Source organism: Talpa occidentalis, unplaced genomic scaffold (genome assembly GCF_014898055.3).
Source record: "Talpa occidentalis isolate TD23 unplaced genomic scaffold, MPIMG_talOcc4v2.1 talOcc4.16, whole genome shotgun sequence".
Taxonomy (NCBI): domain Eukaryota; kingdom Metazoa; phylum Chordata; class Mammalia; order Eulipotyphla; family Talpidae; genus Talpa; species Talpa occidentalis.
Window position 1 is genome coordinate 74,421,145 of NW_023601653.1, and position 17,547 is coordinate 74,438,691.

General features: G+C 52.2%; 1 protein-coding gene across 1 annotated transcript in view; it reads right to left on the reverse strand.

Annotated features, from left to right (window-relative positions):
• Positions 1-13,433, reverse strand: part of CACNA2D4 (calcium voltage-gated channel auxiliary subunit alpha2delta 4) — an 83,965-nt gene extending 70,532 nt beyond the window's left edge. Inside the window, exons 1-11 of the mRNA XM_037513275.2 lie at positions 13,230-13,433; positions 10,131-10,212; positions 8,035-8,151; positions 6,606-6,665; positions 5,057-5,219; positions 4,331-4,462; positions 3,058-3,118; positions 2,316-2,466; positions 977-1,051; positions 237-326; positions 13-126 (exon numbers count right to left, since the gene is read on the reverse strand). Of these exons, the coding sequence (XP_037369172.2) occupies positions 13-126; positions 237-326; positions 977-1,051; positions 2,316-2,466; positions 3,058-3,118; positions 4,331-4,462; positions 5,057-5,219; positions 6,606-6,665; positions 8,035-8,151; positions 10,131-10,212; positions 13,230-13,348 (1,164 nt within the window). The 5' untranslated portion in view covers positions 13,349-13,433. The remainder of the gene's footprint in view (positions 1-12; positions 127-236; positions 327-976; positions 1,052-2,315; positions 2,467-3,057; positions 3,119-4,330; positions 4,463-5,056; positions 5,220-6,605; positions 6,666-8,034; positions 8,152-10,130; positions 10,213-13,229) is intronic.
• Between the last annotated feature and the right edge of the window lie 4,114 nt (positions 13,434-17,547).

Here is a 17,547-nt window from a genome sequence, read left to right on the forward strand (position 1 = left end):
CCAGAAAGTAACCTTGCGGTCTGGCCAGTTGTACTTCTCCAACACCGGCTCATAGTCCTCCACGGCCCCGTCGGTGATCAGCATGATGGCCTGGCTGCAGAGGCTCCCTCGCCTGGCCTCCTGGAACTGTGTGGGGAAGGCGCAGACACCACGACCCCGGTCATGAGCTGCTACTGTCCCTGAGACCTGGCCCCCAGCTGTGTCACCCTCCCCTGGGCACCTGCTGGGTAGGGCACCTGCTTCAAGATCTCAAAGGCTTCACTCAGGGCTTGGTTCACGATCCCCACACCTTTGACCATCAGCTCATCCACCAGTTGTTTGAAGTGCTGTTACCGGTAGGAAATTAGAGGAGGGTCAGTGCATTGAGTGCGCAAAGGAACTTTCATCTTTGGTCTTAATTTCAGAGGCCGTTTAGAGTATTTCCCAGAAGGGCACATGGCAGGACCTGCCTCTCCATGACCATGCTGGTTTCACAGCTGGACCCCTGCAGATGTTCTCAAACACCCTCAAGGTAGAGCGAGGGTGCGCCCACCTAGCGGGGAGGACAGGCCAGCCAGTGCCCAGGCCCCCGGGCCCCCAGCCTCCTCAGCACTCCCGCCTTCACCCCAACAGAGCAGTTCACGGGAGAAACCATGAAGGCTGCCGGGGGCTCTAGACACCTTCCCGAGGCAGGACTCAAAAGCAAGCGAAACCCAGGTCCCCCGTCACAGGAGGATCTGTGCTGTGCGAAGTCTCCCTTAAAAAGAGTCTCCACATCCTGTCCTCCTGGGACTCAATCCCATCTGTTGGAATTTCTCCATTTAAGGAAGCGCCTCAGGATGACTGACACAGTGGGGAGGCCCTGAGGGTCCAGAGGGAAGGACAGTCCTGAGTAAGCTGGATCGCCCGGAGACGGGGTCAGCGGAGAGCCGGGGGGACCAGAAAAGGGGCCTGCACAGACAGCTCCGGAGCACTGGGCCCCCCGGGGGATACTCACCTCTCGGTTGTCTCGGTCTGCCTGGACCAGAGTCCCTTTGAAACAAGGCTCAACGTAGTGGATGTAGTCGTTGTACTGCAGGCCGCGGGAGGGGAGGACACGCTGGTCAGTCCAGAAAGTCAAGGTCCAGCGACAAAGCTCAGGCCACCCACAGAGCAGCCAGGGCTTGGGGGCCCTTGGGGATTCCCTGGGCTTTAGGAACATTTCTGAGTAGAGAGAAGGCCTTAATTCTAAAAACTCTCCTTCAAATCCTGGTCTTGGGCTTTGTTCTCATTGCCCAATACCCATCCCTCAGCGCATATGGAGAGTGAAGTCACTGCAGGATTCCTTTGGTCTCTGTCCCCAAGGCCAGACTGAGTCTTTCCCAGGGAATCCCAGAGACTCCCACATGCAGACCCTGCTCCCCAGGGTATGGCTCCATGCTGGGAACTACTTTCTCCTGCATTTATGAAGAGGCTCCTTTAGCTACCAACAGGCTGAGAATCGGATGGAAAATGCTACTGCCCTCTTTTTCTCTTTCTTTTTTTTAAAGATTTATTTATTTATTCATACAAGAGCTGGGGTACAGGCCAGAGGTGTGGGGGTGAGAGGACTCACCAGAGACAGAGTGGGGAACAGAACAGGCAGACTGACTGAAATACCCTGCTGAGGGGAGCAGCGGGCATGACAGGAGAGGTCTGCTGCACCATGTGGGTTGCTCCCTGGCTGGCTGGGGAACGAACTGGTGCTGCAGAGGCTGCGGATTGCTTCATAGTGCGGAGCTTAACCCCTTGAGCCACCTGATGTGTCTGGATTTGGGTGGAGGAAGCAAGTGGGAGAAGCGGGGGTGTGTGATAAAATTCGTCCTGCAGCTGAGCACGCAGACTGATCCAGCGGAGGATGTGGGAATAGGGACAAATTGGGTATTTACTCAGGAGCAGTGGTTCTTAGTCTTTCTCATATCCCAGACTCATCTGAGAAGTTGATAGGCTGTAGGGGCTCCGAGAAATGGGCATTCCCACTTTCATAATATTGCAGAAACTTTACAGACTTCTGAAGTCCTTCCTCTGTGCGAACCTAGTGAGGTGCCCCAGCTTCAGAGGAGAAAAAAATCATTCTATAGTCTAAAGTATCAAGTGCAAGTATAGGTTGTTTTGTGCAAGCAGCAGGATTTTTTTTTTTTTTTTTTTTTTTTTTGTGGGACCCTCGCCGGTGGCCGGGAAATGAACTGGCGCTGCAGAGGCGGCGGGCAGTCTCGCAGCCCAGCACTCAACCGCTGCGCCACCAGGGGAGGCCCAGCAGCAGGATTTTTTTTTCTAGAACAAAGCAGAGCTATTCTAGAACAGGAAAGAACATTTACCGCAATGATATTGACAAAGTCATTCTCTCCCAGGGTATCCAAGATGGTGGAGATAGTATGCTTGGCAATCGTCGCCCGCAGCCCCTTCATGCTGCCACTGGTGTCTACCAGGATCACGATGTCCTTGGGAGAAGTGGCGGCTTGAATGTACCTTTTGTGGAAGGAAAATATAGGCCAACAATGGGCAGACCAAAGCCAAAACACTGCACGTCGGAGGCTCTGCCATTTCTATTCAGATTCTGGTTCAAGTGTATCCAAAGTTCAGATCGATGCCCTGTTGACGCCAGGTTTTATCATGACCCATCATGACTCAGCATGTTCTGAAGGATTTTGACTTCAGTAGCTGGAATGTCTGTCTAGTGGGCCTGCCTGTCAAGCCCTGGGGGTCACATTTGGCCTCTGCTTTGGCCAAGTCAGGTCCTGGAGGGGCTGGCAGCAGGAAGAGAATGAGTAGGATTCCACCCTCTGATTGTTCCAAGTCTGCCCAGGGAGGAGTATCGAGGGAGATGGCTAATGTGGAGACAGTTCAATGGGGTAAGACAGACAAATATGAGCGGCCTGGAGCAAGGGCAGCTGGAGAGAGAAAGGAATGCAGCGGCAACTCTCCTGCTCCGGTGGTGTCTTCTACATACCTAAGCCCTTGGATGGTGGTGGGGGCAGGCAGGAGCTGGAGGAGAGCATGGCAAAACCCAAAGGTTAGAAAACAAATGCACCCCAGAGACCTCTCCTCGGGTGTTCTTACCAGCCTCGATTTCGGCAGTCGAAGGCAATGACCCCATTCTCATCTGGTGTCCATTTGATGCCTAGGGAAACAAAACCTGGTTCTTGCACTAGTTCATTGAGGCTGTTCCAGAGCCCTTGGCTGGCTGCTGACATCTAGGGTGACCATGACGCCCTTGCAGGGTATGGGACCACTAGATCATACCCTGTAAACTGAGGCAGCAGGGGAGAAGGGAGGCCTGCTCTCTGGAGGGATCCTCACCACCCAGGCTGTCCAGATCAAGAGCTGGGGTTCATTGCACAGGTAGAACCCCCATACATGGAGCCTGGGACTTATTTTTAGACTAACCCTCCAAGAGAGGTTGAGATTGGCTTCTCCAGCCTTTGGACACAGAAGGGTCTTTTAGCAAATTTCTGGTTTCTGTCTCAGAAAAACAAGGCAAATTTAAGGCTTTCTGGATGGTGTGCTAAAATATGATAATGATTGGAGGGAGATGGAAGGAGAATTAATTTAAATGGAAGTAAACAAAGGTAGAAGTCTGGCAAACATGGTGGCAGATATTTTTGTCTTCTATTTTTATTTGTGGCTAGGGAGCTTTCCCATTGTATCTGTTACACTGGTGCTGATCACATAGTAACTTGTGACTTTTCCTACCATGGGACACTTTAAGTGGGTCTGCCTTATTTTTGCCTTACTTCTCCAACTAGAGTGAAAACTTGAGATGAAAAATTGCTCTGTCCTTTGCATCACCCACAGTGCTTTTCATAGGATGAGCTCAATGTGGGCATTCGGGGGCTGCTTACCATGGTGTTTGATGGTTTCATTCAATCACTCAATAGCTATTTATTGAAAACAGGCGTATCTGGCCTCCAGCACAGGTTAAGCGCCATGCTGTGAAGCTGTCCGCAGCCTCTGCAGCGTGGGTTCAATCCCCAGCTGGCCAGGGAGCAACCCACATGGAGCGGCAGACCTCTACTGCCTCACCCACTGCTCCCCTCAGCAGTGTCTTTGGTCCGTCTGCCTGTTCTGCTCCCCACTCTGTTTCTGGTGAATCCTCTCACCCTCCCACAACCCTGACCTGTACCCCAGTTCTTGTATAAATAATAAATCTTAAAAAAATAAATAGCTCAGGAAGAAAAAAAATGAATGATTTCTTTAAGAAAAAGAAAAAGAAAACAGGCATATCATGTTGTGAGGAGTGCCAGGCTGGCCAGGAGGGCGAGCTCCTTCCCTGGGCCTGCATGTTGCGCTTCTTCCTTGTTCCCAGAGAAGCCGAGACGACCAACGTGCTCACCTGGATAGATCCTGAAGAACCCAGTGGAACTGCCGAAATACTGCCAGGTCAGTGTCGGGTCTCTCTGGAAATTCTCCACAAAAACAGCGTTCAAGGCCTCAGACATGTAGACTCCATTTAAAATATCTGGGTCTGAAAAGGGACATTACAGAGGAACTGCAGGGCCTGAATCGCAAGCAAGCCCTGCCGCTGAACACGCAGCCCGCGCTGTGTCCATGCTCCCCTCTGCTCTCCTGGGCCAGCCACACTCACACCCTCTAGCCCAGGGACACCGAGTTTCCCCCCAGGCTTGTGGAGGAGAATTTCTTTTCTCCTCCTTTGCTGAGGTTGAAGAATCAATTTAGCATCCTGCCTGGCTTCTCAGGAAAATGGAGGCAACCCTTTAAAATCCAGCACCAGGTGTCCCTGGTGGTGCAAGGGGTTAAGACACAACCCATGAAGCTGTCTGCAGCCTCTGCAGCACGAGTTCAATCCCCGGCCAGGGAGCTACCCACATGGCACGGCAGACCTCTCCTGACTTGCCTGCTGCTCCTCTCAGCAGTGTATTTTAGCAGATCTGCCTGTTCTGCTCCCCACTCTGTCTCTGGTGAATCCTCTCACTGCCTGCACCTCTGGCCTGTACCCCCATTCTTGTATGCATAAATAAATAAATCTTAAAAAAAATAAAATAAAATCCAGCACCGCCCTAACACCCGCCCCAGTGAGAGCGCAGCCTGGCCGGGGCACCTTTGTTGTACACGTTGGTGGGGAGTTGCACGCTGCTGACAGAGGTGTTCACCCTCAGGTTGCCGAAGTGCTCGTTGGACTCGAGGACAAACTCGGCCCCCAGCTCCACGTAGTTGCCGTTCTCATCCTTCTCATTGATCAGGACCGAGTTGTAATAGTCAAACTAGGGGTGGAGCCAGACAGAGGTGGCACAGGCAGGCAGGGCCGCCGAGTGGGAGAGAGAAGGAGAGATGGCACAAGTCCAAGGACTCAGCCTCGAGAGACAGACAGACAGACAGACTGAGCGCCCACTCAAGCAGCGTTGTGGAGAAGTTAGGGAATGATTCAGAAGATTCAGGGCAAATACACATCCGGATAATGGGAGTGATGGCTGGTTCAATTTTTCTAAAAATGTCAACTGTTAGACTATTGTTTAGCTCTGTGTGTACATGTACCCAGAGCTGGAGATGGTGGGAGGCAGACAAAGGTTCAAGGACAGACAGACAGACACAGAAGCAGCTGCTTCAGCACCACCTGTTTCCTCCAGAGTGGAAAGGGGGCGGCCAAAGAATGGTGGGTCCCTGAGGGCTGGGGCGTCTTTCCTTAAGAGACAGGCCATCCGCATCGCCAGGGTTGCAGCCTGGGCCTCAGGCAGGGCCTGGCGTCCCATGTGTCCCTCAGAGGGGCCCACAGTCTCTGATGCTTCCACGCAGTGCTGGGGTCGGCGTGGATGACCACCCACAGCCACAAGACCCTCTTTTGCACGCCCTCCACACACCTGCTTCAGACCTCGAACAGCCCACCCCACGTCCTCGCCTCCTTCCCGCCCCACCTCACAAGCCAGCTTCGCCGCGGAAGGCACACATCCTGCTGTGCGTCTCCCCGACTGAAGCGTTTTAATAGGTGCGATTCCAGATGAAAGAAAGGCCAGAGTCCTGCCTCCCACGACCATTCTCTGCTTTGCCCAAGACCGGGTCCTCCGCTGACCACAGGTGATCTGCTCCGTCATTCTTGTGGTTTTAGCTCATGTCTTTTCCTCCTCCTTGGGAAACCTTGTCCATGCTTTCGGCTCCCCGGCCTGAACCCCACCTGTTCTGCAGGAATTTCTGCGCCCCTCCCTTCCCTTCTGATTCTCAGGACGCTGCCGACCCAGCCCCCTGGACTTGTCACCTTCCACTAGAGGTATTTGGCCTCCTGCCTTCTTTTGCTCATTTCCATGACCTTCTTGAGGTCAGACCATGTCTCACTCCCTCCTCTTTTTATATATGCAGATGATCGCGCATTGTGGTGGAAATAGAAATGTCCTTCAAACATCACTTGATGTCCTCCACCCTCAGGACGGGTAGTCTCCCCCACGTGGAGCCTAAATTTCTTCTCAAAAGACTCAAGAACATTTCAGAATCAAACTATGGCGTGTTCATACAGATCTTGTGCACATTAAAAGCTAGCCCATCTCCCCTCGCTCCCCCACCCTTCCATCGGTCACGGTGTGTATTCAGAGGGCTTGGGGGGCTGGGATTATCGTTACCCGCCCCAGCCCCACAGCTGCTGCTCTGGGCGCAGGACTCACCACCAGGGATTTGTTGAATTCATGCTTCAGGTCAGCCTCCTCAGCGGCCTCGACCAGACTCTGAGGGACAGAAACATAAAGAGGAGAATGGATGGGCAAAGGAAGCCGCTGAGCTCCATTCCCCTGTACCCCAGGAACTGCACAATGATCGCAGCAGCCCAAAGGTCAATGCATATCACTAAGTGAAAGGAACCAATCTGAGAGGTTACACACTGTGTGGTTCCAATCTCACGACCTCGTAGAAAAGACAAAACGACAGAGACAGCAAAGGTTTATGGGGAGGGAAGGGTGAGAACAGAGGATTTATTTTTTTTTAGGCAGTAAATTATAGTATGATCTAGAATGATGGATACGTTGTCAATATAATATACTAATGTTACATATAATATATAATAATGTTATTCGTTGTCAAAACACAATGCCAAGCGCAGACTGTGCATCGAGAATAAACCCTAATCTAAACTGTGGTCTTCGTGTGATCATGATGTGTCAGCAGAGATTCATCAATGATGACAGATGTACCTAGTGCGATTATCACGTGTCAATATCAGTTCATCGGTGTTCACAAACGTGTTGTTCAGGTGGGAGATGTTCAGTTAGGGAGGTTGTGAACTTGTCGGGCAGGGATTATTTGGGAATTTTCTGTACTTTTCTTTGCCATTTTGCTAAAACTTCTCTAAAAACCAGAAAGTCTATTAAGATGTGTATATGCTGCTTGTCTGCCTGGCTCCCAAAGAGAGTTCTTCTGGGGATGACACTGGTGCTGGAGTGCTAGGCTCCTGGCTGGGGGGAGTGGGGAGCTGTGTGTGTCCAAGCACACTGTATGTGCTGGGTCACGTCAACCAGGTGCCCACAGGCCCGGGGTAGGCCCTCATGTCCATTCTTCAGGCCACGCCAGGCTTGGTAGATGTGTAGTAATGGAGTTGGCTGAGCCTGAGGCCTATTATCCTAGAACCTTTGCTGCCCAGGTGGCCCTCAGAGCCAAGGGGGTGTCAGAAGGACAGGAGGGGAAGGAGTGGGGGAGGAGAGTGTAGGGGACAGAGGGGAGCTTTGCTTCGTGGGCTCCATCCCCTCCCACTGACAACCCCTTCATCCATCCCTCCACGTATCCAGCCAGTGAGTGAGTCCCAGGGCCTCACTCTGCACCTGCTCCGTACCCGTCACTGGATATGAGGTCGTGATGCAGAGTCCTTAACACTGCAGGGTGGCCCGTTGTGATGGGAGCTGTTCCCTAACGTAGAGTTCAAACCCCAGCCCCTGCACCCTCCCCTTGCTTCCCATCATTTCTTCCTTCACAAGGATCTTTTGGCTCATGGGGATCAGGGCCGAGGCTTGGAGGTGGAGTGGATATGCATGGGAGGGTGCAGGGCCAGGGCATTTCAGTGTCGGGGCAGGGGTGGCACCCCCCAGAGGGGGGGACCTGCAGTACCTTGACGGCCTCCACTTTTCTGCGCAGCATGGTCTCCATGTCCTCTGAGAACTTCCTCACCAGCTCCAAGCCGTCCACCTCCTGGATCCCCAGGCTGGGCTCCACATCCTTGTATTGCTGTTCAGGGGGCGTGGGCCAGACAGGTGTGGTGGTCTAGTTGTGGGTTGTTCTGCACATGGTATGTGGCCTCCATCCTCCCAGCGGGGGCATCGCACTCCCGAAACCTTGTTTACTTGGCTAAAGTCAAGGCCAGCGTAACACCCCTGCCTCCAACATCACCCTCCTCGTCTCAAATGTCCCCTCTCTTCCAGGGGCTCTGGACTCATTGCTGTTAATGTTAAGAAGTAAACTGAGGCCGCCCTGGTGGTGCACCACACTATGAAGCAATGCGCAGCCTCTGCATCATGAGTTCGATTCCTGGCCAGCCAAGGAGCTACCCACATGGCGCAGCAGACCTCTCCTGTCTCACCCGCTGCTCCCCTCAGCAGTGTATTTCGGTCAGTCTGCCTGTTCAGTTCCCAGCTCTGTCTCTGGTGAATCCTCTCACCCCCCGCACCTCTGGCCTGCACCCCATTTCTTGTATGCATAAAAAATAAATCTTTTAAAAAAATTAAGACGTTAACTGAGGCTCAGAGAGGTCAATGAACCTTACTGAGGTCACATACACAGTGACAGGGGATCTTGGAAGGGGTCAGGCCCCCCAGACCTTCATGTACTGCCTCTTGGGGCTGCTCACTCTGACAGAGAGAATTCTGTGAACATCAGATCATTTTTCCTGAAGCCTGTGACATTGCTGTGCCCCTTCTCATGCCTGTGTAACCCCTTGGTAGCTACAGGTATTGAGGGCGCTGTCACCTGACTAGTTACCAGCAGCTTAGGAGAATTAGGAGAGCTGGGTTTGTGTTTTCTCTCTGGGTCTCAGGAGACAACCTCTTACCCACCAGCAATCTCTAATGACCCAGCTCTGCTGCTGATCAGCCATGTGATCACAGGCAATTTCCTCAATCAGTTTCCTCATCTCTAAGAGGTGACATTTGCATGGCTTTAGAGAAAGTTCTAGAATGTATAGACATAGAGAATGCTCTCTCCCAAATGGCTGCCTAACTTGCTCTGTCTTCTTCATCTGCAGTTGGAAGGTGCAAATGAGAACACAGAATGAATGGTGCTTTGCAGTGTAGAGGTGTGGTGTGAGGGGAAGTGAGTCTTAGCTTTCATTGCCCCAGGGGACTGTGGGGCCTCAGTCCGCAGGCTGGCCACCCTGATTCTTCCTCCTCCTCCAGCCAGAGGACCTGCCGGCCTTGAGCAAGGGAGCGAGGAAGGGGCTGCAGTGCGGTCACAGCGGGCACAACAACCAGGGCTTGCACTAGCAAAATGGCAAAGGTGGTTCCTCATGAAGTTGGGATGAGAATTAAGTTGAGAAAATGAAATTCTTAGTGAATGGCAATATTTGAGAATGGCAAGCTGTTATTAAAACCGGTCTGGGAGTTATAAATATCAGAGGAAAATGCAGTTGTTTTTCATCTAGTAAGAGGACAGGCCCGGTGTCCACCTGCACATGAACAAAGACCAAATCGGGGTGAGGGAGCTGGTGCATCGTCCTGCTCAGGCGCCATTTTCTGTCTGGCGTGGGACAGGCCTGAGAGCTGGAGGTTTGCAGAGCTCTCCCTGCCCAGAGAGGGGGTCTGCATTCCTGCCACTGCCCATGGAGAGGGGCTCTCCATGCTGCAGCTCCTTGGATCTGCCTCCTTGTGGTCCCTCCGTATTCACAGGTGTCAGGCCTGCACCCCAGTCCTCTAGCTCCTGCTCCCTCTCGCCCTTACTCTTCACAGGCCCTCCCCAGTCAGCCTCTTGCCCGTCAAGTTTCATCTTGCATTGACGTCCTGGAGATCTGAGCTTACACGTGCTCTTGGCCACCCCATGGGACCGCCCCCACCGTTCCCTCCCTCGGCCTCAGTTTCTCCATATGATTATGAGGGGATTGAACTAAAAGATCTCCAGACATGTGGGGATTCTGGAACTGTTTCTCTACCGGGAAGGAGTCCCTGGCTGACTGTCCTCTGACCACACGGGGAGCTCCCCAGAAGGAAGTTACTGACCTTCTGCAGCAGGAGGGAGCCCGAGTATTTGGTCACAGCATGATACAGGTCCCTGCCAAAGGCGTCAGCCCACAGCTTCACTCTGTCGGGCAATAGAAGCAAATGTATGTGCACACACACACAGAGACACAGATATGGAGACACAGGCATAGATGCACAGACATACATGAACACACAGACCAGAGACACATGCATAGACACACACACACACATACATCCACAACAGCATGCACTCAGACAGATACAGGCATAAATGCATCCAGATATGCACACACACATGCACACACAGAGCAAATACCTGCATACATAGACACCCACTGATGCACACACAGAAATACATGAAGATACACATAATACACAGAGATCCACCCATATACACAGATGCATATACACACATGTGCATACAAAGACATACACACTGATTAATACCCAGAAAAATATGCACAGTTACTGTCCTTCTTGGCCAGGGCAGGAGACCCAGTGGATGAGTCAACCCCCTCCAGTATTTCCTGCTCAAGGTGCCCACGGGCCTTTGAAGCATGAGGCAAAGGGGCTGAGGGACGGGCACTGAGATTCTTTGCTGAGGCAAGAGCAGCCAGTCTGGGAGGCCAGGTGGCAGCCCAGTGAAGGACACCTGACCTCTCCCCCGTGCTCCAGGGTGCACTGACATCCCACCATCAAGGCAGCAGGGAACCGGAGTCCTGGGGGTGGGCATATGGGACCATGTCTGTGTCTCTCCAGATGGGGCAAAAGGAGCTTTGCCCACATAACCATATTCAAGATCAGCATTCATTAAATCACTCAGCCAATAATTATTGAGGTCCTACTATGTGCCAGGCATGGAGTACAGCTGAAGCCATGTGACTGACCTTAGCTTTGTAAGCTCCTCAGTTACAGGGACACCCCTCTCTACAGATAGCATGATCCATGTTTGAAGGAGCATCAACAAAGCTTGGGGAGTGCTTCCTAGGAGAGGGGGGTCTGCGTTCAGGGTTAGAAGTTCAGGAAAGTTTAGCCCTGAAGAGACATTTGGAAGAGAATTCCAGGCACAGGGCTTGGAGGGGTCAGCAATGACTGCTAGCTCTCTCACTTGGGTGGCTGGGCTGCAGGTGGTGTTAGTGAATAAAATTAAGAATGTCAAGAAGACCAGGCTGAGCAGGCTGGGGAGCGTGGAGGTGCTGGGCATAGCTTGGGATACACAGAGCACAAGGGACCCTTCAAAGAGCTGCTGGCTGCCTCCGGGCAGGTCATGCACTGCGTAGTTCCAGAAAATACAACTTGCATTTAAAGCCTTGTGTGATGTCGGGAAGAGCGCTCTACAGCCAATGGGTAGGTAGGTGGGGCTCGCAGAGCCGAGAGGCGTTTGCACATGAGTGGAAACCGCAATTCTGAGCATCGACAGGGTGTCTTAGGAGAATGTGCTATTAAGATGTCCTCCAGCTCTGGGGAGTGCCAACAATCTCGCAGCGGGCAGGGCTGGAGAGAAAGGAGCACTTGCAGGAGACAGGAAATAGGCCCCCAAGGTGACCTTGAGATTCAAGAGAAAGAAGGAGGCAAATGTCCAAAATAAGAGCCCAGGAGACAAAACCAGGAATGTCCACTGGACCTGGCAACAAGCAGATCTTTGGAGAACCTTGCAGGGGCCGAGTGGCAGGGCAGGAGAATGCAGGGCAGGCGCTGGTGGCTGAGGACTGAGTGGAGGCCTGGGGACTCGGGCCTTAACACGACAGGGTGAGGGGTGATGGGGTGAGAAAGCCTGAGAGGATGGGGGAGGGGAGAGAGGTAGGGCTGGGCCCCAGGGAGCAGGTGGTGCAGATGTGGGTGTGAGGCCTTGGTCAGTCCCCCTCTGTCTCTCCCGCTCTGTCTCTCTCTGTGCATGGTCCACTTGCAATTCTTCTCGAGGAAGGCCTGGATTCCAGCCATCTTTCCTTGGCACACAGCCCGTTCCTGGAGTTCGCCTTCCACATTAGCTGGTGTGTGTTCTGGGGTTGAAAATTCTCGGTCTCTCCTGGAGTGCAGTTTTACCATCTGGCAGTCGTGTCCTGGTCACACTCAGGCCAGGCTGTCTGGAGTTCAAATCCGGGTGTTTTCACTTACTGGCTACTTGAACTTGGACAAATCACCTAACTTTTCTGAACTTGTCTCTGCAACTGCAGAATAGGAACACTATCACTCTTTCACTGAGTTGTTGGGAGGACTGAAGATATTATTTTAAAACATCTAACACTGCCAGCCATATTGAAAAGTAGAGGTTATACCATTCGGTGGTAAAGATGCTGTTCTAACTCACCATTCAACAAAGCTAAACACAATCACACATTATGCCTGTCCAGCTCCCTGGCCTCACATCTGTTAAGACGTGAGGCTGACAGTGGACTTGAGTGCTGGACTCGGACCTGGGCTGAGCCCTTTAGTCTGGAGTGTTCTGCTCCCCACATGTCTGGGACATTTCTTTAACAATCTAACTAATCTAAGCAAAAAGACAAAACAACAACAACAACAGCAACAAAACCAGAGACTTCTAGATAGATCCCACAGTAATGAAAATTTATACCAAAATGTGAATGACTGATCCCCAATTCTTCCCCAGAGCTGTAGGATGTAGAATCTGAGCTGGGAAGGAGGCCTAAAGCCATAGCAAGGGAAGCCGAAAACACCCAAGTCCAATTTTACCCAGTACCTGGTCGCCTGAGCCATTTTGTCAGTTTAGAATGGCTTTACCCTTTCAGAATGTCAAAACTCGAATTTCCTCGCAAATCCCTGGGGAGCTGGATGATTACTTCCAGCCAGCGCAGCTCCTACTCCCAGTCGCCTAATCGCAGTGATTATCCCGGAAGGAGCACGCGGTGCCCTGAGAAAGGGAGTGAGCTCAGCTGGCGGGTCCCCTTCAAGCCTTCAGGGCCTGGGGAGACCCAGGCAGGTGGGGCTCCAAAATGGACAGAGCTTTTGGGGAGGAGATGGATGCAGCAAAGTCCTCAAGACAGGAAAGGGGGGTTGGGCAGCTGAAGCCCCCTGAGGGATGGCGGAAGGGAGGTCAGAGGTGCAGGCAAAGAACTGAGCTCTACCAGGGGAGAGGAAAGGACTGAACTTGATGCTTACGTTTCCAGAGGAACCTTGGTCTGCCCCCATGTGGGGGTCAGGAGGGTGCCTGAAAGCAGCAGACACAGGGCGAGCAATGGCGTCTGCAAGGTGGTCCAGGGCCGCTGGTGGCAGGGCATCCTGCTGTGGGGAGAGCTGAGGTCTGGAAGGAACCTGGAGAGTCCGGGCTTGGTGCCCCTGCTGCGTCAGGCGAGGGAGAGGAAAGAGCAGCCTTCTTGTCACAGATCCTCAGGACGTCCCCTGTCCCTTATCTTCTGGGTCCTGGCAGGACGGTATGTACCCAGCTTTCAGCTGAGTCCTGGCTGCAAGGCCAGGTGAGGAGCAGGGCTTCTCTCTGTCCTGCAGTCCAGCGAGCTCAAGAGTCACCCTACAGCAGGCCTCCAGGAGGGAGGCTGACGTCTGCGGGGGGTGGGGGGGGGAGGTTGTAACAAAATGAACCCCCTAATCCTCTGGCCTCGCTAATCCCCCTCCTGACAGCAGGGGCGGGGGAGGGGGGGTTGTTGTAGCAGGAGCGACCTCAGCAGGATTACTGCGATTTCAGAAGCCAGGGCTGTCAGTCCATTAGAGATGCTTTAAAGAGGCAGGCCTGTTCCTGGGTCCTGGCAGCCTTCGGACCCGAGGGGAGGTGGTGCCCTGACACGGGACGAGGACAACAGCTGGCCATTTGTCCAGTGCTCTGCCTCACAAGGCCTGGCACATCCTCTCTTCAAACTCAGAGCCATCCTGGGAGGTCAAAGTCATCATCCCTATTTTCAAGGACTCTTGGGGCACAGTGATGCTTGGGGACACAGGCGGGACTCCAAGGCTGACTGCCAGAGAGATAATGTCAACAGCCGCTGGCCTCCCCTACCCCCCATATCCACCTGCTCCTGGTTCTAGTTGGGGATACACTTGCCAGGAAAGCAATGAAGCTCCAAGTCTCCTTCTTTGTGCAGCAATATGGCCAAAGGATTTTTATTTTAAGTTTTATTTTTAAAGATTTATTTATGCATCCAAGAACTGGGATGTAGGCCAGGGGTGCAGGGGGTGAGAAGATTCACCAGAGACAGAGTGGGGAGCAGAACCGGCAGATCAACTGAAACACACTGCTGAGGGGAGCAGAGGGGGGAGTCAGAAGAGGTCTGCTGCGCCGTGTGGGTAGCTCCCTGGCTGGGGATCGAACTCACGCTACAGTGGCTGCGGATTGCATCATAGTGCTGAGACTTAACCTCTTGCGCCACCAGGGAGGCCCAAATGTTTCTTTATAATATATGCAAACATAAGATGGTTCAGCCACTCCTAGTGTAGACCTGTGCTCCTTTCCATTCCAACTTTCCCTGAGTTCCCCTGGGTTGGGGGATGTTGACGATCTGGCTAAGAGGAGGTTGAGTCAACATCTAATTTGGACTTGGTGGGATAGCCACGTAGCTCACAGCCTTTTCCTCGTGTGGATGTTGTCTCCAGCCACCCCGCTGGAGGTCTGGCTTCCCCAAACACCATCACTCAGGGTGCTGGCTGGCCCACAACAGCACGCACCAGGGCGGCCTGAGAAATTTATCCTGGTGTGAAAATCCTGCCTCTCCCACATCCAGAAGTGGGTGGTAGGGGAAGGAGGAAGGTGGAAGGCCCAAGGCTGAAATACACCGAGCCAGGAGCCGGTCTGTGGGAAACACTCCCAAAGGTCAAATAAATAAAATTGCCGGTAGACAATTCGGTTCCCATCACCTCCTCTTCTGTTAGGAGAAGCACTGAGGTGGGACGTACGTGCATTATAAACAGGTCACACACTGTCATCTCCTTGGATGGGAAATACCCAAAACAGAACTGAAGGAGATTCTTGTGTCTGTGAACCCGAGCAGGCGACAGGCCCACACGAGTGTGAAGTCACTTACCGTTTACACACTCGGTGGGCTGGGATGCTTCTTGGTGGCTTCGATGTGCATCTTGCCCTGACAAAATCTGCTGGTTGCAGCAAAATGGTACGCAAAACTGCCACCAACGCAGAGAGCTGCCTGAAGAAGCAAGTGTTCCAGTGACAAAACTCCTACACACACTCATCAATAAGTCAATGTTGTGGTATCAGAGGAATCTGGTTACACAATTATGTGGCTCAGTACAAGGTGGCAGCGATTTTTAAATGCACTTGAATTGCTCCTACGAGTGCTGTCGTTCCAGATGACTTTTGTATATTTTTCAGGATTACAAATCATATCAAATTTAGAAAAAATACTACAGAGGCGTGTTTTTGAGAAATAAAAAGAATGTGTCATTTTTCTAGGTTTGGGGATTTTTGTGAGTATGCACCAACTTTTCAAAATTTGAAATTTGAAGTGATTTTTTTCATTCTGAAGAAATAGTCACTTTTAAAAAAAGATTTATTTATTTATGCATACAAGAACTGGGGTACAGGCCAGAGGTGTTGGGGGGTGAGAGAATTCACCAGAGACAGAATGGGGAGCAGAACAGGCAGACTGACTGAAATACACTGCTGAGGGGAGCAGCGGGCTAGTGAGGAGAGGTCTGCTGCGCCATGTGGGTAGCTCCCTGGCTGGGGATTGAACTTGTGCTGCAGTGGCTGCAGGTAGCTTCTTAGGTTGAGTCTTAACCCCTTGCGCCACCAGGGAGGCCCCAGAAATAGTCACTTTTAAATCTGTTTTTGGATTCATGATTTGTATTCTTTTTCTATTGTAGATAACTGCCTCCAAATTAAGCAAACTCTTCCAACCCCTCTCCTGATTCTGGTACTCATGGAAGGCATGGCCTTGTCCTATTGTGTTATCCATGGGGCTGCTTAGAAAGTTCTAGCCATTGGGCCTCCCCGGTGGCGCAGCGGTTGAGTGCTGGGTCGCAGGGCTGCCCGCAGCCACTGCGGCTCAGGTTCGATCCCCGGCTGCTCCCCGGCTGCTCCCTGGCGGCTCCCCGGCCACCAGAGGAGGGTCCCACATGGCGCGCAGACCTCTCCTGCCGCCCGCTGCTCCCCTCAGCAGTGTACTTCGGTCCTTCTGCCTGTTCTGTTCCCCGCTCTGGCTCTGGTGAATTCTCTCACCCTCCCGCGCTTCTGACTGTACCCAGTGCTTGTATAAATAAATAAATAAATCTTTAAAAAAAAAAAAAAAAGGAAAGTTCTAGCCATGCTCATTATCTTCATTTCACAGTACCCCTTGGCTCCCCTCCCCCACCCCTGTCCCTTCCGTTTACTAGGGAAGCTCTCAAAATACTTGTTAATTAAAACACTATAACATTATTATATACTGCACCCCCAGTCTGTGTGTATTTAGCATTATGAGAGGTACACTTAGAAATGTGCAAGATGGTAAATTTTATGTTTTGTGTTTGAAAAAAATTACCAAAATTATTTTAAAAACAATGGGAAGGAAAAGGGTGGCATCTATAGCTTCCCCAGGCAGAGCCAAGAGTTTGGACTCCCTGCTCTGTCTTCAGAAGCTGCATGCATCTCATTAAAAAAAAAAAATCCATTGCTACAAAATACTAGTTCTGGCTGGCTTCTAGAAAGGGAGACTAGATGTTTAGCTTCCTTTACTCTTCACAAGGGAGGAGGGAGGGAGAAAGAGCTGATTTAGCAAAATGCTGAGCTCTCACTCAATGTGCCTCCTCCCATCCCACGTGCACCCTCCCAACCACCATAAAGACAGGCGACTTGGATGTGAGGACAGCAGGAGCAACAGCTGAGCTTCAACTGGGATTTGCTGGTGCAGTTATCCAAGGCCTCCTGCTTGTCCCTTCTGCCTGCAGAGTATAAGGCCCTTTGAAGCCCAGGACGACCTCTGATCAGAGGTTGGCCTGGCAGGTGGCCATCACCCAAGAGGGCTCCTTGGGAGCCACCTGTCGGTCTATAAATACGTTGAAGATAACATGTTAGAGAAAGCGTGTGTGTTTGCTTTGGGGAGGGCTAAAGGAAGGGGAAGGGAGACTGAGGCAGGAGTAACTGAGCCCCGAGAGGGTTTAGGAGCAGAGGAGGACTTGACGGTTAAGGAGTGGGTGAATTGCCACAGCTCTCTGCATCTTCCCACAGCTTACAGCCAGAGGAGGAGAGCCTGAGGCCTCAAGAGGAAATGCAAGCTTCAAGGAGTCGGCCTTGAGAGGGAAGAGCGGAGGAGGTGCCTGCTGAGAGGCACAGGCCTTGTGCCAGTTGACCCTCATTTGATCAATAAGTGAGGGTTTGCTTCTGTCCTGTGCTCCTGGTTCTGTCATGTGTGGGCCCCAGGATTCCCATGTACAGACGGAAACTGGGGATGGGGGTAGTGTGGCAATGTGATATTGCCTAAGACAGAAATCTTCCAGCACTCAGGCCGACTGCAGCTTCACGTGGGGACACAGA